The 18415-nt window shown below is 39.7% G+C and overlaps 1 protein-coding gene across 1 annotated transcript; it reads left to right on the top strand.

Moving 5' to 3' along the window:
- The first annotated feature begins 5491 nt into the window (after positions 1 to 5491).
- On the top strand, positions 5492 to 15008 carry PROKR1 (prokineticin receptor 1). Its single transcript, XM_083175815.1, has 3 exons — positions 5492 to 5643; positions 7799 to 8419; positions 13475 to 15008. The coding sequence occupies exons 2-3, from the start codon at positions 7959 to 7961 to the stop codon at positions 14169 to 14171; spliced, it is 1158 nt and encodes a 385-aa protein (XP_083031941.1). The 5' UTR covers positions 5492 to 5643; positions 7799 to 7958; the 3' UTR covers positions 14172 to 15008.
- The last annotated feature ends 3407 nt before the right edge of the window (positions 15009 to 18415 follow it).

Here is an 18415-nt window from a genome sequence, read left to right as displayed (position 1 = left end):
TTCCCAACTCCCTTTTTTAACAGTAATATCAGATGAAATATCATCAAATCTATTAATTTCCCTCTATAATTCACTGAATTACATGTCTGGAATTTAGCTATCAGTACTGGCAGATTCCTAGAAGTAGGTAGTTATGTAGCAGATGTGAGCAAGGAGGTTAGCCCACACAGTGGGCCTCATTCAGGTTCAATCGCTCGCACTCTTACAAAAAAAACACCACACGCACGCATCGGGCGAAGCCACGCCTATAGTGCTTGCGAAATCATTCGCACGCAACCATACTAAAAAGGGGAGTGGACTATCATTGCGCGTACGTGTAACTGGTCGCTTGCACCCACACATTTTCGTACGCACACTCACCACAGTCTGCTAACGAACATGCTCTACTCCCCAAATGTTAGCAAACCAAATACTAGTATGCACGCAGCAAACATCCTCTCACACATCAATTAAATCTCATCACCCTCCTCAATTAATTCCATGTGCTGGATACAATAATCAACTTTGAAAGCAAATTACATTGACACAATAGAGCTTAATCTAATCATGTTTCCTCATTATCTAAATGTTTGGTTTTAGCGCATTGGTTTGTTCAAAATCACTTTACCAACATAAGAAGTTTGTATCTGGTAACACTTGATTGTTGTTGGTATGCAATCAGAAGTTGTGCTGAGTTAATTGTCTCCAGATATCAACCATGTATTGGTGTCAATAGTGTGCAGGTGCCATTGATTTACCCATTGATTTAGCCATTTCGTGCGTCTGTTTGCTCCGTACGAATGAGCACATTACAAGGAGCAAGGTGTGCAAAACTAAAAACCTGCTTTGAGCTTGCGAAAAGTTTTGAGTTTGTGGGGAACAATCCCTCTTGCACTCATGCGAAAGCACACCCACCACTCATAGTGAACGCCCATGTGTACGCCCATGTGTACGCCCAGTTTTGCTCATTTTAAAGGTCGCGCCCATGCTAACGCCCACTGCACGCCTACTACCAATGCACTCGTTCGGACGGGGAAATCTACTCGAAAGATTGCTTGCAAGTACTGTTTTATTAGCTTGCACATGCGCAGTGCGTTAGCTGCACATGCGCAATGGGGGTGCCAGGGTGAAACGTGCGAATTCGCATGCATACGCGCCAATGTGAATAAGGGCCAGTGTCTCTAAACCAGAGTAGGTTTTATTGAAGATAACAGTATACAAGTGATAGAAGATAATAATCAGTCAATATGATAAGGTATCAATCTTTCCTGGGCTAAATGTTATACAACCCAACAGCACTGTGGCACTCCAATAGCACAGTGACATACTTGACACCTTTTATAGAGCCAAGTACTGTACATGCACTTTCAATCTAAGTGATGCAATTGTGGTTGATGATTCATGCACCAAAAAAAAAAAACAAAAAAAAAACATTTTATTACTAAAGAATAGTCTTGGCTTAACACTGGGGATTGGTGACGATGAGCTCCCAGGAAGGAAGGGAATTTTAGACTGCTTGTCTTTGTCTGGATGGGATTAATCATGTAATGTGATTAGCTGGACTGGGTATTTAAAGACTGTGTATACTTATCCATAGGCACCCTTTGGTTTGCACATTTAAAGGGAAGCATTCTGATTGGATCTACCTTCCAGAAAATATTTCAGTTTGCAGGGCTCTTGTGAAATATGCACTTTTATGCACTTCAAGAGATGAATTTCACTGTAACTATGGAATTTTAATATAGTATAATATATGATTTATATGTACCAACTACAGTACATTATAAGAAAGTACAAGACTGAGAAGTAGCACATGTCCAAACATAACTACAATGATACTGAGAGAGATGTATCAAGCCTTGGAGAGAGATAAAGTGGTAAAGTAGCCGAAAGCAACCAATCAGCTTTTGTCATTAAAAAGATTGTACTAGATAAATGACAGAAGCTGATTGGTTTGCTTGGGCAACTTCTCCATATTATTACTACTCACATGTACAAACTTTGATAAACAGATAGATATTTAGTTCAACACATATAATGATCACAAAGATGAATTCTGATAATGACAGATACACAATGGATCCAATAGCTATACATTTCAAATCAAATCATTTTTATTGTCACTACAAAATTTAAAAAATGCATAAGTGAAATTCCAAATAAGAAAAGGAATACTCACAGTTAAAACACTACAAATTCAAACTTAAAATAACAGATGGGAAAAAAACTATTCCGCAGCAGACTAGTACGGCAACCTAAACACCTATAACGTTTCCCAGAGGGCAACAGGGAGAAAAGAGAATAACAAGGATGGCTTGGATCTAAAATAATTTTATTAGCGCTAACTTTACCCCTTTTTGAAAAAATATCTGCCATCCTAGGCAAGGTTTGACCATCTATTTTTTTCTGTGGCCTTAACTACCCTATCTAGGGAGGGGTGCCGGACGGCTCCCCGACAGTCGGGATTCCGGCAGTCATTCCTCCGACGTCGGAATCCCGACTGCTCCCTCGTGGGGGTCCACGACCCCCATAGAGGGAGAATAAAATAGGTGGCAGCGTGGCGAGCGCAGCGAGCCCGCAAGGGGCTTCATTGAGCTCCCCACGCTGTGCAGTCGGGATTCCGATGTCTGACTAATGATTGTCGGAATCCCAACTGTCGGGCAAATATACCACACCCCTAGGAAGCCACGATCGGAGCACTTAGAATTCCCATACCATACTGTAATAGCATAAGTCAATAGACTCAATTACACAGCAATATAAATTCATAAGTACTGGCCTAGATAACACTGCTGCCCGGAGTCTCCGCAGAAAAAAATGCATTGCTGAGCCTTTCCAACTGCTATAGTGGTATGTGAGGACCAGGTCAGTAAATGTAATCCCCAAGAATTTGATATCACTAACCCTCTGCACCTCCTCATCATTTAGAAACAACGGTCAAATGGTGGATCTTCTGGATCTTCTAAAATCTATAAGCACCTTATTTGTCTTTTTACCATTTAGGAGTAGGTTATTAACAGGGGCAAATTTAGGGGTCAGGCCGCCCCTAGGCACAACATTTTGGGCCGCCCCTTAGACACACCGCACCAGCTAGAGCCCCTTAGACACACTGTACCATTACACATTGTGCCACACACCATAATTAGAGATGTGCAGGCTCTGATTTACTCTGATTTCAAAGCAGGATCTTATTGGCTATCAACTGTCAACAACTGTCATGTGATTTGGGATAGCCAATAAGATCCTGCTTTAAAATCAGAGTAAATCAGAGCCTGCACATCTCTAACCACAATGCCCATTACACATTGTGCCACACACCATAATGCCCATTGCATATTGTACCACAAGGGGGACCTGTCACTGGTGGGGGGGGTGCTAGGTTTAGGGGGGTCAGGCAGAGAGAGAGATGACTGTCAGGCAGAGAGAGAGGGGTTAGAGGGGTGTCAGGCAGAGAGGGGGTCAGGCAGAGAGGGATAGGGGTCAGGTAGGTAAAATGCATGCCAAAGTTTACTGCTGGGAGAGGGTACTGCTGCAAGAGCCCCGCCAGCAGCCCTCACCTTAGTGGGACTGCTGGAGCCACGGTGCCGGAAGCCGCAGGACCTGCAGTGAGCAGAAAACTCCCTGTCCTCCTGGACCAGGAAGGTAAACCCCTCCTCCCCCTAGCAACGCAGCCGGACATCCTTCCGACTGCAGGGGGAAGAGGAGGCGCCCAGGGAGGTAACAGAGACCCCCTGCACACCACATTAGAAGTATCACGGGGGGCCTCCATCACCGCAGTGCGATGATAGCCACATATGTTAATACATTTTCACTAGCATCGCGGCAGCCGCAGGCAGTGAGGGGCGGCGATGTATATTAATACATCCCGCCAAGAGAGAGAGTGTCAGTGAATGAGACGGGATGTCGCAGCGACAGGGAGAGAGTTAGGGAGACCTCCAGGTACAGGAAGAATAAGGAAGAGATTGTCAGAGAGAGAGAGGGAGACTGTCGGTGAGAAAGAGTGTCAGACAGAGAGAGTGTCAGTGAGAGGGAGCATGAGAGAGAGAAGACAGTGTGGATATGGAAACAGCCAGACGAACAGGCAAACAACACAATATGAGGGCATAGACTGACTGACAGACGGATGGATGAATGTGAGTCGGGGGGCAAAGATGGACCAATGGACCAACAGAACACCATATAGGGGCATAGGTGAAGGAGGGGGGATGGGCATAGAGGGACAAACAGATGGATTCGGACAGAGTACTGTATGTGGGCATAGACTAAAAGATTGACAGGGAGCATAGATGGACAGACATATGGGGGCACAGACTGACACACCGATGGGAAAGGTGGCAGCATAGATTGACAGAAGAGTGGAGGACTTAGACAGATGGACAGAGTACCATATAGGGGGGCAGACTGACAAACAGATAAGGGAGGAAGGCAGAATAGATTGACAGATGGGTGAGGGACAGATCACCATATAGGGGACAGTCTGACAAATAGATTGGGGGGGGGGGTTTCTCACCATCACCAGGTCTCCAACAGCAGTCTATATCACAGGTATCGCGGGGTGCCTCTGTCACCGCATTGCACTGCTAGTCCCAAATGCTAATACATATGTGCTAGCATCGCTGCGACGGAGCGGCGAGGGGCGGCAACATATTTTAATACATCTCGCCCATAGTCCCTCTGAGGTGACATCAATGCTTTTCGCTGCTCAAGCCGGGCAGCTGGTCTGCCATTTTGCTGGCACATACGTGGTAGAGTCTGTCCGGTGCACAAATTAGTGACAAAGGTGGGGGAATACCACATGAAGGCAAACATGTGCCCTATCCTCTCTTAAACCACCTCTGACAGTATGATACAGACTATTATTTTAATGTATTATTCTTTACATTATGTGTTGCGTAACCATGCTTAATAATAACCAACTACATAGAGTAGAGCCCTAGTATCATCATGATTTACTATCACTAGCTGGCTGCACTCAACATATATTTATGGAGACTGAACATCTCACTACTTTTTCCAATCTGCAGATGTATCTTTTCTCATCCTTTTATGCTATCATTACATTAACTGCAAGACTTGTATTTCAGGGGTTTAATAAATAGCATCGCTACAATACTTTACGGGAATGTTTCATAACGCTCTACTTAATTTCTTTTCTTACCATGATACAAAATGATTTACACAGTTCTGTGAAATTAGAGCCTCCAGGAGCGGAACACTTCTTGCTGCACAGTGATTATCTCCGTTAAAAAATAATAATAAAATATCCCTAGGCTGTATATACTGCAGAGTAGCTTAAAGAAATAGAAATATTACGCCTCTGTATTGATTTCTGAAACCTTTGTTTTTATGGCTTTGCGGCCAGTGAATTACTGCCAAGCGTTTGCGAATTTAATCCATGCTGCAGTTTGGAAAAAGAACAGCAGGTGGCAGCAGTACATTCAGATAAACAGCAGGCTGCATGGACAGCCCTTTATAAACCTTAATAAAGGAGGTCCTTGGAGTTTACTCAACACACAGAAGCACAATTTGGAAGCACATATCATATCAGTGACAAGGGACGAAAGCATAACAAGAGGAAAATAAAACAGTACTCCTTTACTAGAAAAATAAGGATTTTTCCATTGAGAGAAATGAAGAATATTTCACTGCTATTAAAAACGACAGGTAAGAATCTAAAGTACATCTACACTTCCCATTATTTATACATCTGTTTTAGAGATTATGCTTAGTCTGGGTCTACAGTACTACTCCGTTCTAGCTGCAACTATAAAAATCTCCTTTCAAACTATTTACTTGCAATTTATAGATGTGCACTATGTATGAAACAAATTGCACAATTGTATTTGAAATTACTTTTATTTCATACATTTTGTAAACAAAAACAAATCTGGCTTCCAATAAATTAGAGATACTGTATTTAGCATCATTTGTTAATTTTGCTGTATCATTAATTACAACTACTGTATAATATGTATATATATATATATATATATATATATATATATATATATTTATTTATTTATTTATTTTATTATTGGAATAATTGATATACACAAGAACTATAACCATGCAATAGCACCACTACAGTATCTTTGTATCTGAAAATTAACAATAATAACAATATTGCTATTAACTAAGGTCTTAAATTTATGTACCACTGTAGAACAATCTTAATGGCTTGTATTATACAAATAGTGTGATTCTTACTGGGCAATCCAAGTATAGAAGTTGTGTAATATGCATTGCCATGGCACATATCTGTGTTTAGGTAACAATGTTACATTGACTTCAACATGTGCCATAATTCCGAGTGCGCCATTCAAGGTGTAATACAGTACCTGCAAGACGAGTACAAATGTTATTATGTTGCCTAGAACATTACATTAAATGCTGGGCTTAACATTTGCTGAATGCAAGGAGAAGCCTTGTTATAATTATATTTCTTGTTCCATACCAGTACATAGTGGCCTTTGTGCAAATTCATTACATTGGGAATTATACAGGTGCCTGTAGGGTATGTAGCAGATCTAATTCACTTTCAACAATTTGGCTTTTCGAAGAATCTGTTCTGACAGTTACCTAGCAAAGCAAGTCTACATGTCCTCTTACATTAATAGAGTATAGGGCAAATAGAGGTGTAAACAATACTGGTTTACATCTGGTTTGTATATAGTGAATAATAATAATCCTAAATAAAAAATATTATGGGTTCTAAAATAAATTTCTAGTTTATGATGTTAAAATGGGCTACAAACTAAGTTTATTTTAAGATCATTTTTTCATTAATTGAATTCATTTTAATTTGTGTAGCATTTTGAAGTATAGTAGTTATACCACAATCAAATTTAGATGTACTGCTTACAGTAGGGTATTACAGAACGAATGGCTCTTTAAGGTAAAGCATTTTAACTTTAAAGTGTTAAATAAATATTTAACTTGGAAAATGTTTTATGTACACCATATTTCTATATAATAGTCATTATTATTGATGATGATGATGACTATTATTATTATTAGTGTTTTATCTTTAAACAATGAAACAGATTTTGAATCTCGTAAATTTGTAATCTAACTGCTACCAATTTATGTTTAGATTTAACGCGACAGTAGCAATGATGTTTATTGCATTGCTCTACGGGAATTCTAATCAAGACAATAGTCTTCCCTGGAACCTTCCTCACAAAACTATTGATTTCTGCCAAAAGCAACATCATTCCTCCTTTTCTTCAACGCACAAATTGTTTTTCTGCCGTTATTCTTCCATATTGCAGATATTTATTTTGCGCAGTTCATATTGATTTATTTCTACATTTCAACATTTTATATTATGGAAATTCATATTTTTCACAGTTCTAACATTCTTATGTAAATTATTATGTAAATACTGTAGATCTAAAATGTATGTAGGGTCTTGTAGATCTAAAATGTATGTAGGGTCTTTGCACATTATACTGTCAGATAAATTGAAAATAAGATTAAGACTTTTGAAGAATTATATTACGTAAATAAACATCTCTCTCAGTTTAGGATCAATTCATTTTGATCAATGAGACAGCTTGAAACTTCTACATTACATGTTTTCCTGGTCGTAGTGAAATATAGATTTCAATGAAAAGTTTCCTGAATGGGAAGACGTCATAGTTGACAATTTTTCGACTTATTTTTTGAAAATATAATGCATTGTAAATTGTACATCTCCATGTAATTCCTTAACAGTATACAGATCTTGATTTGTATCTTTTATACAGTAGTTAATAAATTGCAGCTATAATTGTAAACATACTGTACCTAAATATTTATGTGTTTTCATTTGTTTCAGAGCTACAATGGATCAGAACATATGTGTTCTAACGCACGTCGCATTATCCCGAGAGATGATATCTCAAGACTCCCTCTCTCCAGTTTGTGACTTTAATCAGAAGTGACCCATTGTGTGCTCTTTGCAGTTGGTTCTTTTTACATTTCCTACTCTTCTGAAGATGTCTCCGACCATTGACTATGACAAAGTGGCTGCCCTTTACAACCAGAATGAGGAATTGTACCTTAGAAACTTTACCTTTCCATTAAATTACACTTACAACGATTATGAATTTGATAATGACGATGATGTGACCAAGACAAGAACATTTTATGCCGCAAAAATAGTCATTGGAGTGGCGCTTGTTTGTATTATGCTGGTATGTGGCATTGGGAACTTTATATTCATTGCAGCGCTTGCAAGATACAAGAAGCTAAGAAATTTAACCAACCTGCTAATAGCCAACCTGGCCATTTCTGATTTCATTGTAGCCATAGTCTGCTGTCCCTTTGAAATGGACTATTACGTTGTGAAGCAGCTGTCTTGGGAACATGGTCACATCCTGTGTGCATCTGTCAACTATCTCAGAACTGTTTCCCTGTATGTCTCCACTAATGCTCTGCTTGCAATAGCTGTTGACAGGTAGGTCATGCTTATGTAGATTTCATATATGAACGTGTTAAAACAAAGAAATTTGTGAGCAATTAAAATTAATCTACCGGAAAATATTCGGCTGTCTATTAGCTTTCTGCTGTTCAATCAATCTGAGCAGAGATGTAATACAGATTCCAAAGAATGGGGAAGTGGAGAATTGCCCATAGCAACCAATCAACATCTGCCTATCAATGCATTCAATAAATGCTAACCAGATGATTTGTTGATTTGAAGAAAATCTCCATATCTTGTCCACTTCTCCACAATTTAGAAGGTTTAATAAATTTCCCCTGGGGGCGACAACATATCTTCTGACCATGCAAACTCTAATTGTCTGCAAATCGGGGCTCGTTCTTCTGGTCGATAGGGTGGTAATCTCTTGTTCAGTTTAGCTGTATGAGATGTTAGTCATTACACTGTGAGTCATATTCCTTCCAATACAGTCACACCCACTCATTGGCATAGTCACTCTCATCAGTAATACGAAAACCTCCTAGGGCTAATATGGACATAAGTCACTTGCACATAAATATTCATTATTTGACTTAATCATTGTAATTGTTTTGCAACAATTCACTAAATCAGAGTTAAGCTCTCAAAATTCTACATAATCCAAATACAGTTAAAACAAATGTTTTTAAAAAAAGTTTTACAAAAGAACATTTCACCTGGAATGCCTGTTTTTAACAACCATATATTTGCTTACTGTAAATGGTCTTATACTATGCACTGTCTTACAGCATTTCAGCTTAAAACATTGACAAATGCACAGTACAGACCAATATCTTATTTTGGGAACATTATGGGGTGTATTCAGTTTCAATATTGAGGTAGCTGGAAGCCAGGAACCTTATGTGAAATGCAAACGTGTTCCACATATATTGTGGATGATACAATAGTAGCAATAGTGGAAGGCAAATGCATATTGCATCCTCCTGGTGTGCAAGCAGAAATGCAACAAAAGTATAGTGGCGATGCTGTTTTAAGCCCAAGCACAGCACAAACAGCATCACCAAGGGGAAAGTTGGAATATACTGTATTAGCTGATGATATTTTACCAATATAAAAACCTTATTCAAATGTGGTTGGATAGCACCATATGGCAATTCAGCAGGAGGTAATTATTACAAGCCGATGCCTCCTGCTGCAATATTGATACAATCTGAGGATCAGATCACACTCACATAGTTGCCTACACTCCTGCATTCTGCAGGAGACTGCCTGAAATAGCAGCAATCTCCCTCTCTCCCCGATTAGTCTAGCAATCTCCCTCATTTTAGAAGATTCCTCTCAGATGTAGCAGTAAACATCCACCCTTCTAGGTACCACGTTTATAATCTCTATTCACAATCTCTCCATATATGGAACTAGACATGAACTTTGGGTGGAGCATGACACGCCCCCTCAATAGGCCAAAGGTCAGGTAATCTCCATCCATCGATGGAGATCCCTGTCCTCTTTCACCACCAAAACGGTGGTGACACACCTCGTCTCCGTCCCAGAGATGTCAGCAGACTGTCAATCACTGACAGTCTGCTGCCATCCTGCTTCCAATATCGCAGGACTTGGTCACCCCCATGCAGAGCGGGTCCTGCGCATGAAAAAAGTACTGATAATTGATACTTTGCTTATCCAGTATCAATTGGAATTAGCCCCAATTTGCATATACAACAGATTACCCAGACACAAAGAGGGTGATTCAGGTTGGTTTACAAATTACATTTGGTTTGCTAATGGAAAAAACCATGTACACTGCAGGTGGGGCAAAAGGAGTTAGATTTGGGTGGGGTGCGTACTGTACTTCAAACTGATATATATATATATATATATATATATATATATATATATTGCAGTGTAAAAATAAAACTGCCAGTATTTACCCTGCACAGAAACAAAATAACTCACTCAAATCTAACTCTCTCTGTACTTACATCCACCCCACCTACAGTACACATGGTTTTGTCCATTAGCAAACCAAATGGGCTTTGCAAACCAAACTGAATCACCCCCAAAATATCCAGATTGGTTTTCAGACAATCACGGTTAATTCCATTTGGATTCAGTTCAAAATCCCAAATACTTTATTATGTACTAAACGTTTTGAAAAATGACCTCCTCTCAGGAAAAGATTATGTATTTTTAGGATTGTGGATGTTAATTCTCAGTTGGATTGTAGCTTAAATATAGTGAATTGCCAAGAGATAGTATGTTTCTATTTTTGCCTTGTATGGAAAGAAATATAAAACAAAACATAGTTAAATCGGGTATATTTTTCTTTGGGTTAAGAATATATTATTGTAGTGGTATTATATAACATCCCCTGTCAGTGGTGGATTGTAAACTTAAAAAGATTGGATTGGGCCCTGGAAAAAATTCTGACCATGATGTCACCTTCACGAGGCAGAATAAACTGTTAGATGAACACACAAGCAGGCATGATTTGCACACCGCTATCCCTAGCCACATCAGTTGTAGATGAGTTCATTGTAACGTGCAATGGTTGGCAGAGTCACAAAAACAGCAGATGTATGAGGCTGGGGCTTACATTCCAGAGGCAATTGAGTCAACTGCTTCTGGGCTCCAAGCACTGAAGGGGGCACCTGCATGTACAGCAGCACCTGTGTGGTTTACAGCTCACTTGTGACTGCTGCTCTTACAACAACGCGCTGTTGCGCACCCACTTGCTGCTGGTTAAATAATTGGCTCTATCTCATGAGCCCTGCTAACACCTGCAACAGGGGACAGAATGGCTCTCATCTGGTACAGCTCAGCCTGCGCTGCAGCAGGTGACTGCTGGACTGTGAGTTTGGACCTGCCAGTGAGTGAGGATTCTGATTGCTGCAGATATGTCATTACTCTAACCTAAAGGCCGGTGTCACACAGCATATACATACACACACATACTTTTTCTTAAGAGGAGGGGGGCACCAAACATCAACTTGCCACGGGGCAACTGGGATGAACTGAGAATGCCTCTGATACAGTATGTGGCATCTTAATAACAGAAGACTTATAGGGACCAATATACAAGCACTGCGTACTGTAGAAGCTTCCAAAGACCAATACACCACCGACCTTATTCTGGTCCATACACAACGCTGCAAATTTTGCAGCATTGCATGTGGATTAAAACACGGATCGCACAGCCGCCACCCCCCCCCCCCCCCCTTGCTTGCCATGTTCCCCGCAGGGCTGAGAATGGATGTTTTGCATAAACATCCATTCGCAGCCTTGGGTGCGGTGGCCAAATCATTAATTCGCTGACCATCTAATAATTTGGAAGGAGCATGCAAAACTAAGACACTCTCTGGTGTTTTAGATTTACCTGTTCGCTTTACAGGAACAGGGCAGGCAGCTTACATCCGGTAACGTCAGCTGCCCACCTCCGGCAGCCGCGTCACTGTCTAATTTTCATGGGAACGTCCAGCGTTTTCATGGGTACACCCATAAAATGCTGGGTGTTTCCATGGGCGCGTCCTCTCGCCTCTTTCTTAATTATAAACCAGTCTATTTCAGTCTACCCTCTGCCTTTCTTTCTGCCATGGTTGTCTTAAGCAATGGATATACAGTTCAAACTCAGATAACGGCCCTCTGAGACGGATGTGCTCTTAATCACTCTACGCACCAATCTGTTAATGTTCCAGGGAGCCTTGTTTAGCCATTGGCCCAGCAGGGAAACAATTAAGCACGGCCTTTCTGCTCATACTCATAGTATACAGATACTATGAGCATCTTTAGGTTGATGAATTTGATCTACAGAATAGGTTGATGAATTTGATCAAAACCTTGCAGGCTACACTAGTCTCATAACATTGGAAAGAGATCCTGCAAGTCTGGATACAATTTCTTACATTGACGCTGATAGCATCATAACTTCCCAAAAGAGAATTACTTGTCCAGTGCCCCGAACATAGTGCATTTGACCATTACATTCAATACACATTATGCCATGTAGCCAGGGGGAACTCTAGATATCCATGGGCATGACCATGATACTGTGAAACATAGAATACACCAAATTCGCTGGTGCTGATACAGGGCCCAAGGAGCATATAGTTTGTATTAATGGTAAAATATTACCCATAACAAAAATAAAAACAGTAATCATCCAATGGTCCAATGGTTCTTACTCAATAATGAATTATACAGTACAAATGAAAAAAAATGTTTTTTCATTTGATAAAATATTGCACATAAGTATTTAAATTCAGGAAACATTTTAGTTCAAAGTGCAGTGCTAGAATAGCAAATTGGCATTCGTAAAAATTGAAAGAGAAATTTCCCAGGGATGTGTCGAGTGTTGATGCACTTCCTTCCTCCACCTAATTAGATTGGTATTAAGAAACACTCCAAACACTGATTGAGTGCGTTCTATGGCACTTACTAAATCTATCACTTATTTATACTTTTTTACAGGTCACTTGGATTTGCGTGCACACTCAAGAGGAAGTGGGTGGGCAGCTGCCCACCTCGGCACCCATATCACGGGTTGATATCCATGGGAACACCCAGCATTAGCATGGAAACACCCATGAAACACTGAGCGTTCCCATGGGCGCGACTACCCTCCGTTGCCCCATACCCCAGTCTGCAGTGTTGGGTGTGTGCGCCCAGCGAACATATGTAGACACACAACATCTGTCCCCTGTGCGAATCAACAAGAATAACCCCCTATGGGTGGTATTCAATGGTGGCCAGATTTTTTCCTAAAAATTCATACCTATTTAATGCGGACCTTTTTGATCAGTCTTTGCGTCAATGCAGGTTTAACTTTGTTTAAAGATAAATCTGCATCTGTGGAGTCATTTGCTGATCCATGTATTTTACAACCATGACGATCTTTCCAGAAGTGGAAAAATCGCCATTGAACTGAATAGGTCGAATGTAAAATTTAAATGAAAATTGTCAAAAAGTGCTGATTTTTTTGACTGTCGGAAAAATCGGCATAAATTGAATACATCCCTGGGGCATTATACAATAACATCTTTTGAAACAAAAACTGTAGTTTATTAATTTTATTTTCATTTTTTTTTTTTTTGACAGATACTTGGCCATTGTACATCCATTGAAGCCTCGGATGAATTACCAAACTGCTTCATTCCTGATTGCCTTGGTTTGGATAATCTCTTTACTCATCGCTATACCTTCGGCTTATTTTGCTACAGAGTCAGTACTCGTTATTGTAAAAAGTCATGAAAAAATATTCTGTGGTCAAATTTGGCCAGTTGACCAACAAATCTATTATAAATCTTATTTTCTTTTCATTTTTGGGATTGAGTTTGTTGGCCCAGTTTTAACGATGACTTTGTGTTATGCCAGAATCTCCAGAGAACTTTGGTTTAAAACTGTTCCTGGCTTCCAAACTGAGCAAATACGTAAACGCCTGCGATGTCGAAGAAAGACGGTTTTGGTGTTGATGTGCATCCTCACAGCTTACGTTCTCTGCTGGGCCCCATTTTACGGATTTACCATTGTTCGTGATTTTTTCCCAACGATTTTTGTAAAGGAAAAGCATTATCTATCTGCTTTCTACATTGTAGAGTGCATTGCCATGAGCAACAGCATGATTAACACAATGTGCTTTGTGACTGTCAAAAACAATACTATGAAATATTTCAAAAAGATCATGCTTCTGAAATGGAGGTCCACGTATAATGGAAGTAAATCTAGTGCTGAGTTAGACATTAAGACAAGTGCCATGCCTGTTACAGAAGAGGTTGATTGCATTAAACTCAAGTAATTTTTGTACAGTATGCTACAGTAGACACGTATGTCATCTATAACTCCATCCAAAATTTCAAAAAAATTCCTAAGGTTTGATAAGTACAGTCCTGCTCACCAGAGTTATAGCCATTTTTGACTATAGCAAGTCTTGTACAAAAGCACCAATGGTCCATACTGCAGATTCTATTCTCTACTAATGTGTGCCTCTTTGAAAGTGGCTATGCAGGTGTTGTTTGGTATTGTCAACCTCACTTGAGTACATTCTTTCTTTTTAAAGTGTGAGTTGTACAACTTGTGTGCATTTCGTAATTGTACTAAATGTTGTATAGAGCACATTAAAATTGTTCCCACTCTCAATAGACACTGAATGTAAATAAGCAAATGCAATGTTCACCAGGTATTTAAAGTGCCATGTTTTTCTACAGAATGAAAGTAGTTATGCTTTTCACAATTAATGCTTCAGTAAATCCTTGAATTATATGTGTGTGTGTTTTGTTTGTTTTATCAGCAATTGTTTATTTTCACTAAAAACTTTCTGTGCTACTTGACAAATAGTGCAAAAAGTGTACAACATTTGGAAGAACCTTACAGTAAACTAGGAAATTATAATAATACTAGTTTCCAGCTTGTCAAAATGGCGCAACAACATAACAGTAATGTTAGCGCTGGCGCCTGTGTGTGGTTAAACAAAGCACCACTTCAATTGCGCCATCTAGTGACTGGCGCACAAAACACTTTACTTTCCCCCATGAAGGGGAAGAGTATCATTAGCCTTTGACTATATAGGATGTTTTTGCAATCCATTTGCAATCTATTTGCTATCACACCTACAGTATCATAAAGAAATGTTAACCCTGCAACATTAAACTTTTTTATTTACTTACAAAAATATGTAACTTTATTGTCTATTATTATTCGTATTTATTTGCAGAACAACAACATGTTACACAACAGTTATAAGAGTCTTTTGAATCATTCATGCCAATTCCATTCAGATTGATCACAAGTCAGTTCACCTTACAGTACTGTGTGTTTTTGGCACATTGGTGGAAACCAAGCCAAACCTCAGCACTCTGAGACTACAATGCTAACCACTGCACTAGCATACAGTAAATTCCATCTATATTAGTAATTCCCAAACTCAAGGACCCCCATCAGTTCATGTTTTCCAGATCACCTGGAAGATGCACAGGTGTGCTCACTACTCACTGACACATTGTAAAAATCCAAAGGTTTAGCTAATTATTTCAGTTGTGATTCTGTAATGAGACCGGCAAACAGTATCAACTGGGGCATGAAGGCCCCACTGGGAGAATTCAGTTGTAGTGGCTTAGGGGTGTGGCCAACCTCCAGAGGGGGTGAGGCCAGCTAACACAAAGGGGTTGGCTAACTATTAAAGGTATCAATGCCTAAAGGAGTCTTCCGTAGGACACTACATAGATTACCTATTTGTCTTATGGTCATCTACGGAAGACTCCTTTTGGTCATTGATTGACTCTCACAATTTGTCATCTAGCCCAATCAAGTTTACCTATACAGTAAGCACTGAACTTATTAATTTTCTTGATGTCACTGTTTCCATTTCTGACAACAATATCTCCACCGCTATTGGCCACTGGTTCAAGTGAACAGCCGGTTGCCCGACATTTTTCTGCAGCAAAATCACCCTCTTAATTCCATTCACTATCATGCCATTGACATGGTGCCAATACTTAAGGGACTTCTGGAAATGCTTGAGTAAACAGGAACGTTTGAGTCTGTTTGGAAGGATTTCAGAGTGGGAGCCTCTCAAACTGTGCAGGGAAGTAACTATAATAATATTAATAATAATTGTATTTATAAAGCACTCTTTCTCCAATAGGACTCAAGGCACATAACAAATAGCATAAATGTAATACAGTACAGGAACAATGAAGTGAGTTCCATAGAGTGGGAGCTGTATGTCTAAAAGCTCCACCCCCAGAGGAATTACAGGAGATTCTAGGTACTGCTAAAAGTCTGTCTACAGTTCTCAGTATTTGGGTAGGACAGCGTGGAATCAGAAGCTGCGTCAGGTACCTTGGGCCTTGGTCATGTAGTGCTTTGAAATCAGTAAGTTAATCTTGAAGATGATTCACCATTTTATGGGCAGCCAGTGAAGGGAGTAGGGAATGGGAGTTATGTGGCTAGATTGGGGCTAGTTGGTTCAACAGCCTGGCAGCTGTGTTTTGTACCAGCCATAATCAGTGCAATTCTTTTGCTGAGAGACCAAGGTAGATCACATTGTAGTAATCTAATTAAGATGATACAAATGCATGTATGACTTTTGGCAGATCTTCAGAGGGGATTCTGGCTATGACCCTCAGATGAAAGAATGAGGATTTGATTGTGGCCGATATCTGAGATTTAAGTGTCAGGCCACCATCCAGCACCATACCAAGATTCCACACTTGAAGAGAGTATTCTAAGCCAACAATGCTTTCTTCCAAGCGTGGGGGTAAGGCAGTTACAGATGGTGAGCCATAGATCTAGAACAGCTTTCACTCAATAGGGCAAAAGATTTTCACAGTGATGGGACACAGGTGATGTAATTGAGGTTATGTTGGATTTCTGTAGTTTTTGAAATCAGAATGGATTATATGAAATCGAAAAGTCGTCAATAATACACATTTTATTTTTTATTTTGTCTGCATTTATGGACTGAACCATGTTGTCTGTGTCCTTCTGTAAGAGAACAAGGGAAGGTTTTGCTATAAGCCAGGCATGTCCAAACTGTGGCCCTCCAACTGTTGTGAAACTACACATCCCAGCATGCCTTGCCATAGCTTAAGCATTCCCTAATAACAAAACTGTGGCAAGGCATAATGGGACTTGTAGTTTCACAACAGCTGGAGGGCCATAGTTTGGACATGCCTGCTATAAGCAATCATTTATCTAGTACATTCTATAAAATGATAGGTGGAATCTTACTAGTTACTATCGGAAAGAACTACTCTTATTTCCTTAAAAAGATTTGATCCCCCCCCCCCCCACACACACACACACACACATGATGTAGTGACAACTAAGAAGCAACAATTTGCACTTTGCCGTTGTTATTAGAATGCACATAATTACTAACCTCATCACTATCAGCCAGTAAAACAATGCTGGATATACAACTAGCATGTATTTTCCTCTTTTTGGAATGTAATCTAATTTGCCAGGAGTTACGCGTTTTGCTCTAATGAGATTAGGATGCTTCCTAAAGTTGGATCAGAGCCGACATTCCAAGTTTTGTTTCTTAGTGACCTTAACTGAGTCTATGTGAACATGCGTCACACTGGATGGATGTCATGTTATCCATGTAAAAATTTTCAAGACAACAAAATTCAGGTTTCTATATCAGCTGATATTGTACAGAACGTGTGACTTTTATTTCCTGAATTGGTTACTTTCTTGGTTCTTGTAAGTTTATTGGTAAAGGAGAATCTAGAACCACAACATTGTCTTATTGCTTATCTTCAATTGGCCCGCCAGTTGGTGTAAATTACACATTGAATTACAATATACATTTTGGGGAATCGGTAAAATAGGTGTAATTGTGCTTCTTAAGACAATCTTAAATATTGCATCTTGTTATGTGGCTATTTCTTCTTCATAACCACTACTTAATACAATTGTAGGTTTTAAAAATACAGTAGGAGTCTAATGTAATTTCATTTTGTGATGTTATGTCACCAGTATCTACATATACTAATTGCCTTGCATAATGCACAGCTGGCTAACGTTTACCACATATTGCAAGTCAAATGAGCATATGAATATCAGTACTTCTGTTCTTTTCTTTGGTTCCACTTACATTAGCATTGCTTCTTTTCTTGTACTCTACAATGTATTCGGCAATATTGAATTGCCCGATTACATTTACTATTTTTGTTTATTATTGCTTTGATTCATTGAATATTTTCTTCCATATCTGAACCACTTTGAGCATAAGAGTAAATTTGTTTCCTACGGGGATGACTTTCACATTGCAGTACTATTGCCAAATCATATAATTCTCAAATTGCTGCCATTAGTCACTAGAGTTGTGATTTCAGATATAGGGCCTGATTCACGTCCGATTGCTCCCCAAGGTATTCACTCCAGGGACCAATGTTTTAGCTCTGCACATGCGTATATGCCACGCCACCAGTGGTGTAACTACTGTAAGGCAGCCCCAGCAGCCGCTTGGGGGAGCAAGCAGCAGTGGGGTCTGTGTGGGTGCCGGCTCGACGCACTGACATGCTGCTACTTGCC

This window comes from Crinia signifera, chromosome 3 (genome assembly GCF_055691185.1).
Source record: "Crinia signifera chromosome 3, ASM5569118v1, whole genome shotgun sequence".
Classification (NCBI taxonomy): domain Eukaryota; kingdom Metazoa; phylum Chordata; class Amphibia; order Anura; family Myobatrachidae; genus Crinia; species Crinia signifera.
This window is presented reverse-complemented; position numbering and strand designations above follow the sequence as displayed.

Bases quoted from the DNA above. Each gene is read 5' to 3' on its own strand.
- PROKR1 (XM_083175815.1), top strand. From the start codon at position 7,959: ATGTCTCCGACCATTGACTATGACAAAGTGGCTGCCCTTTACAACCAG. The intron at 8,420-13,474 runs GTAGGTCATGCT...TTTTTTTGACAG, and splicing joins CTTGCAATAGCTGTTGACAG to ATACTTGGCCATTGTACATC.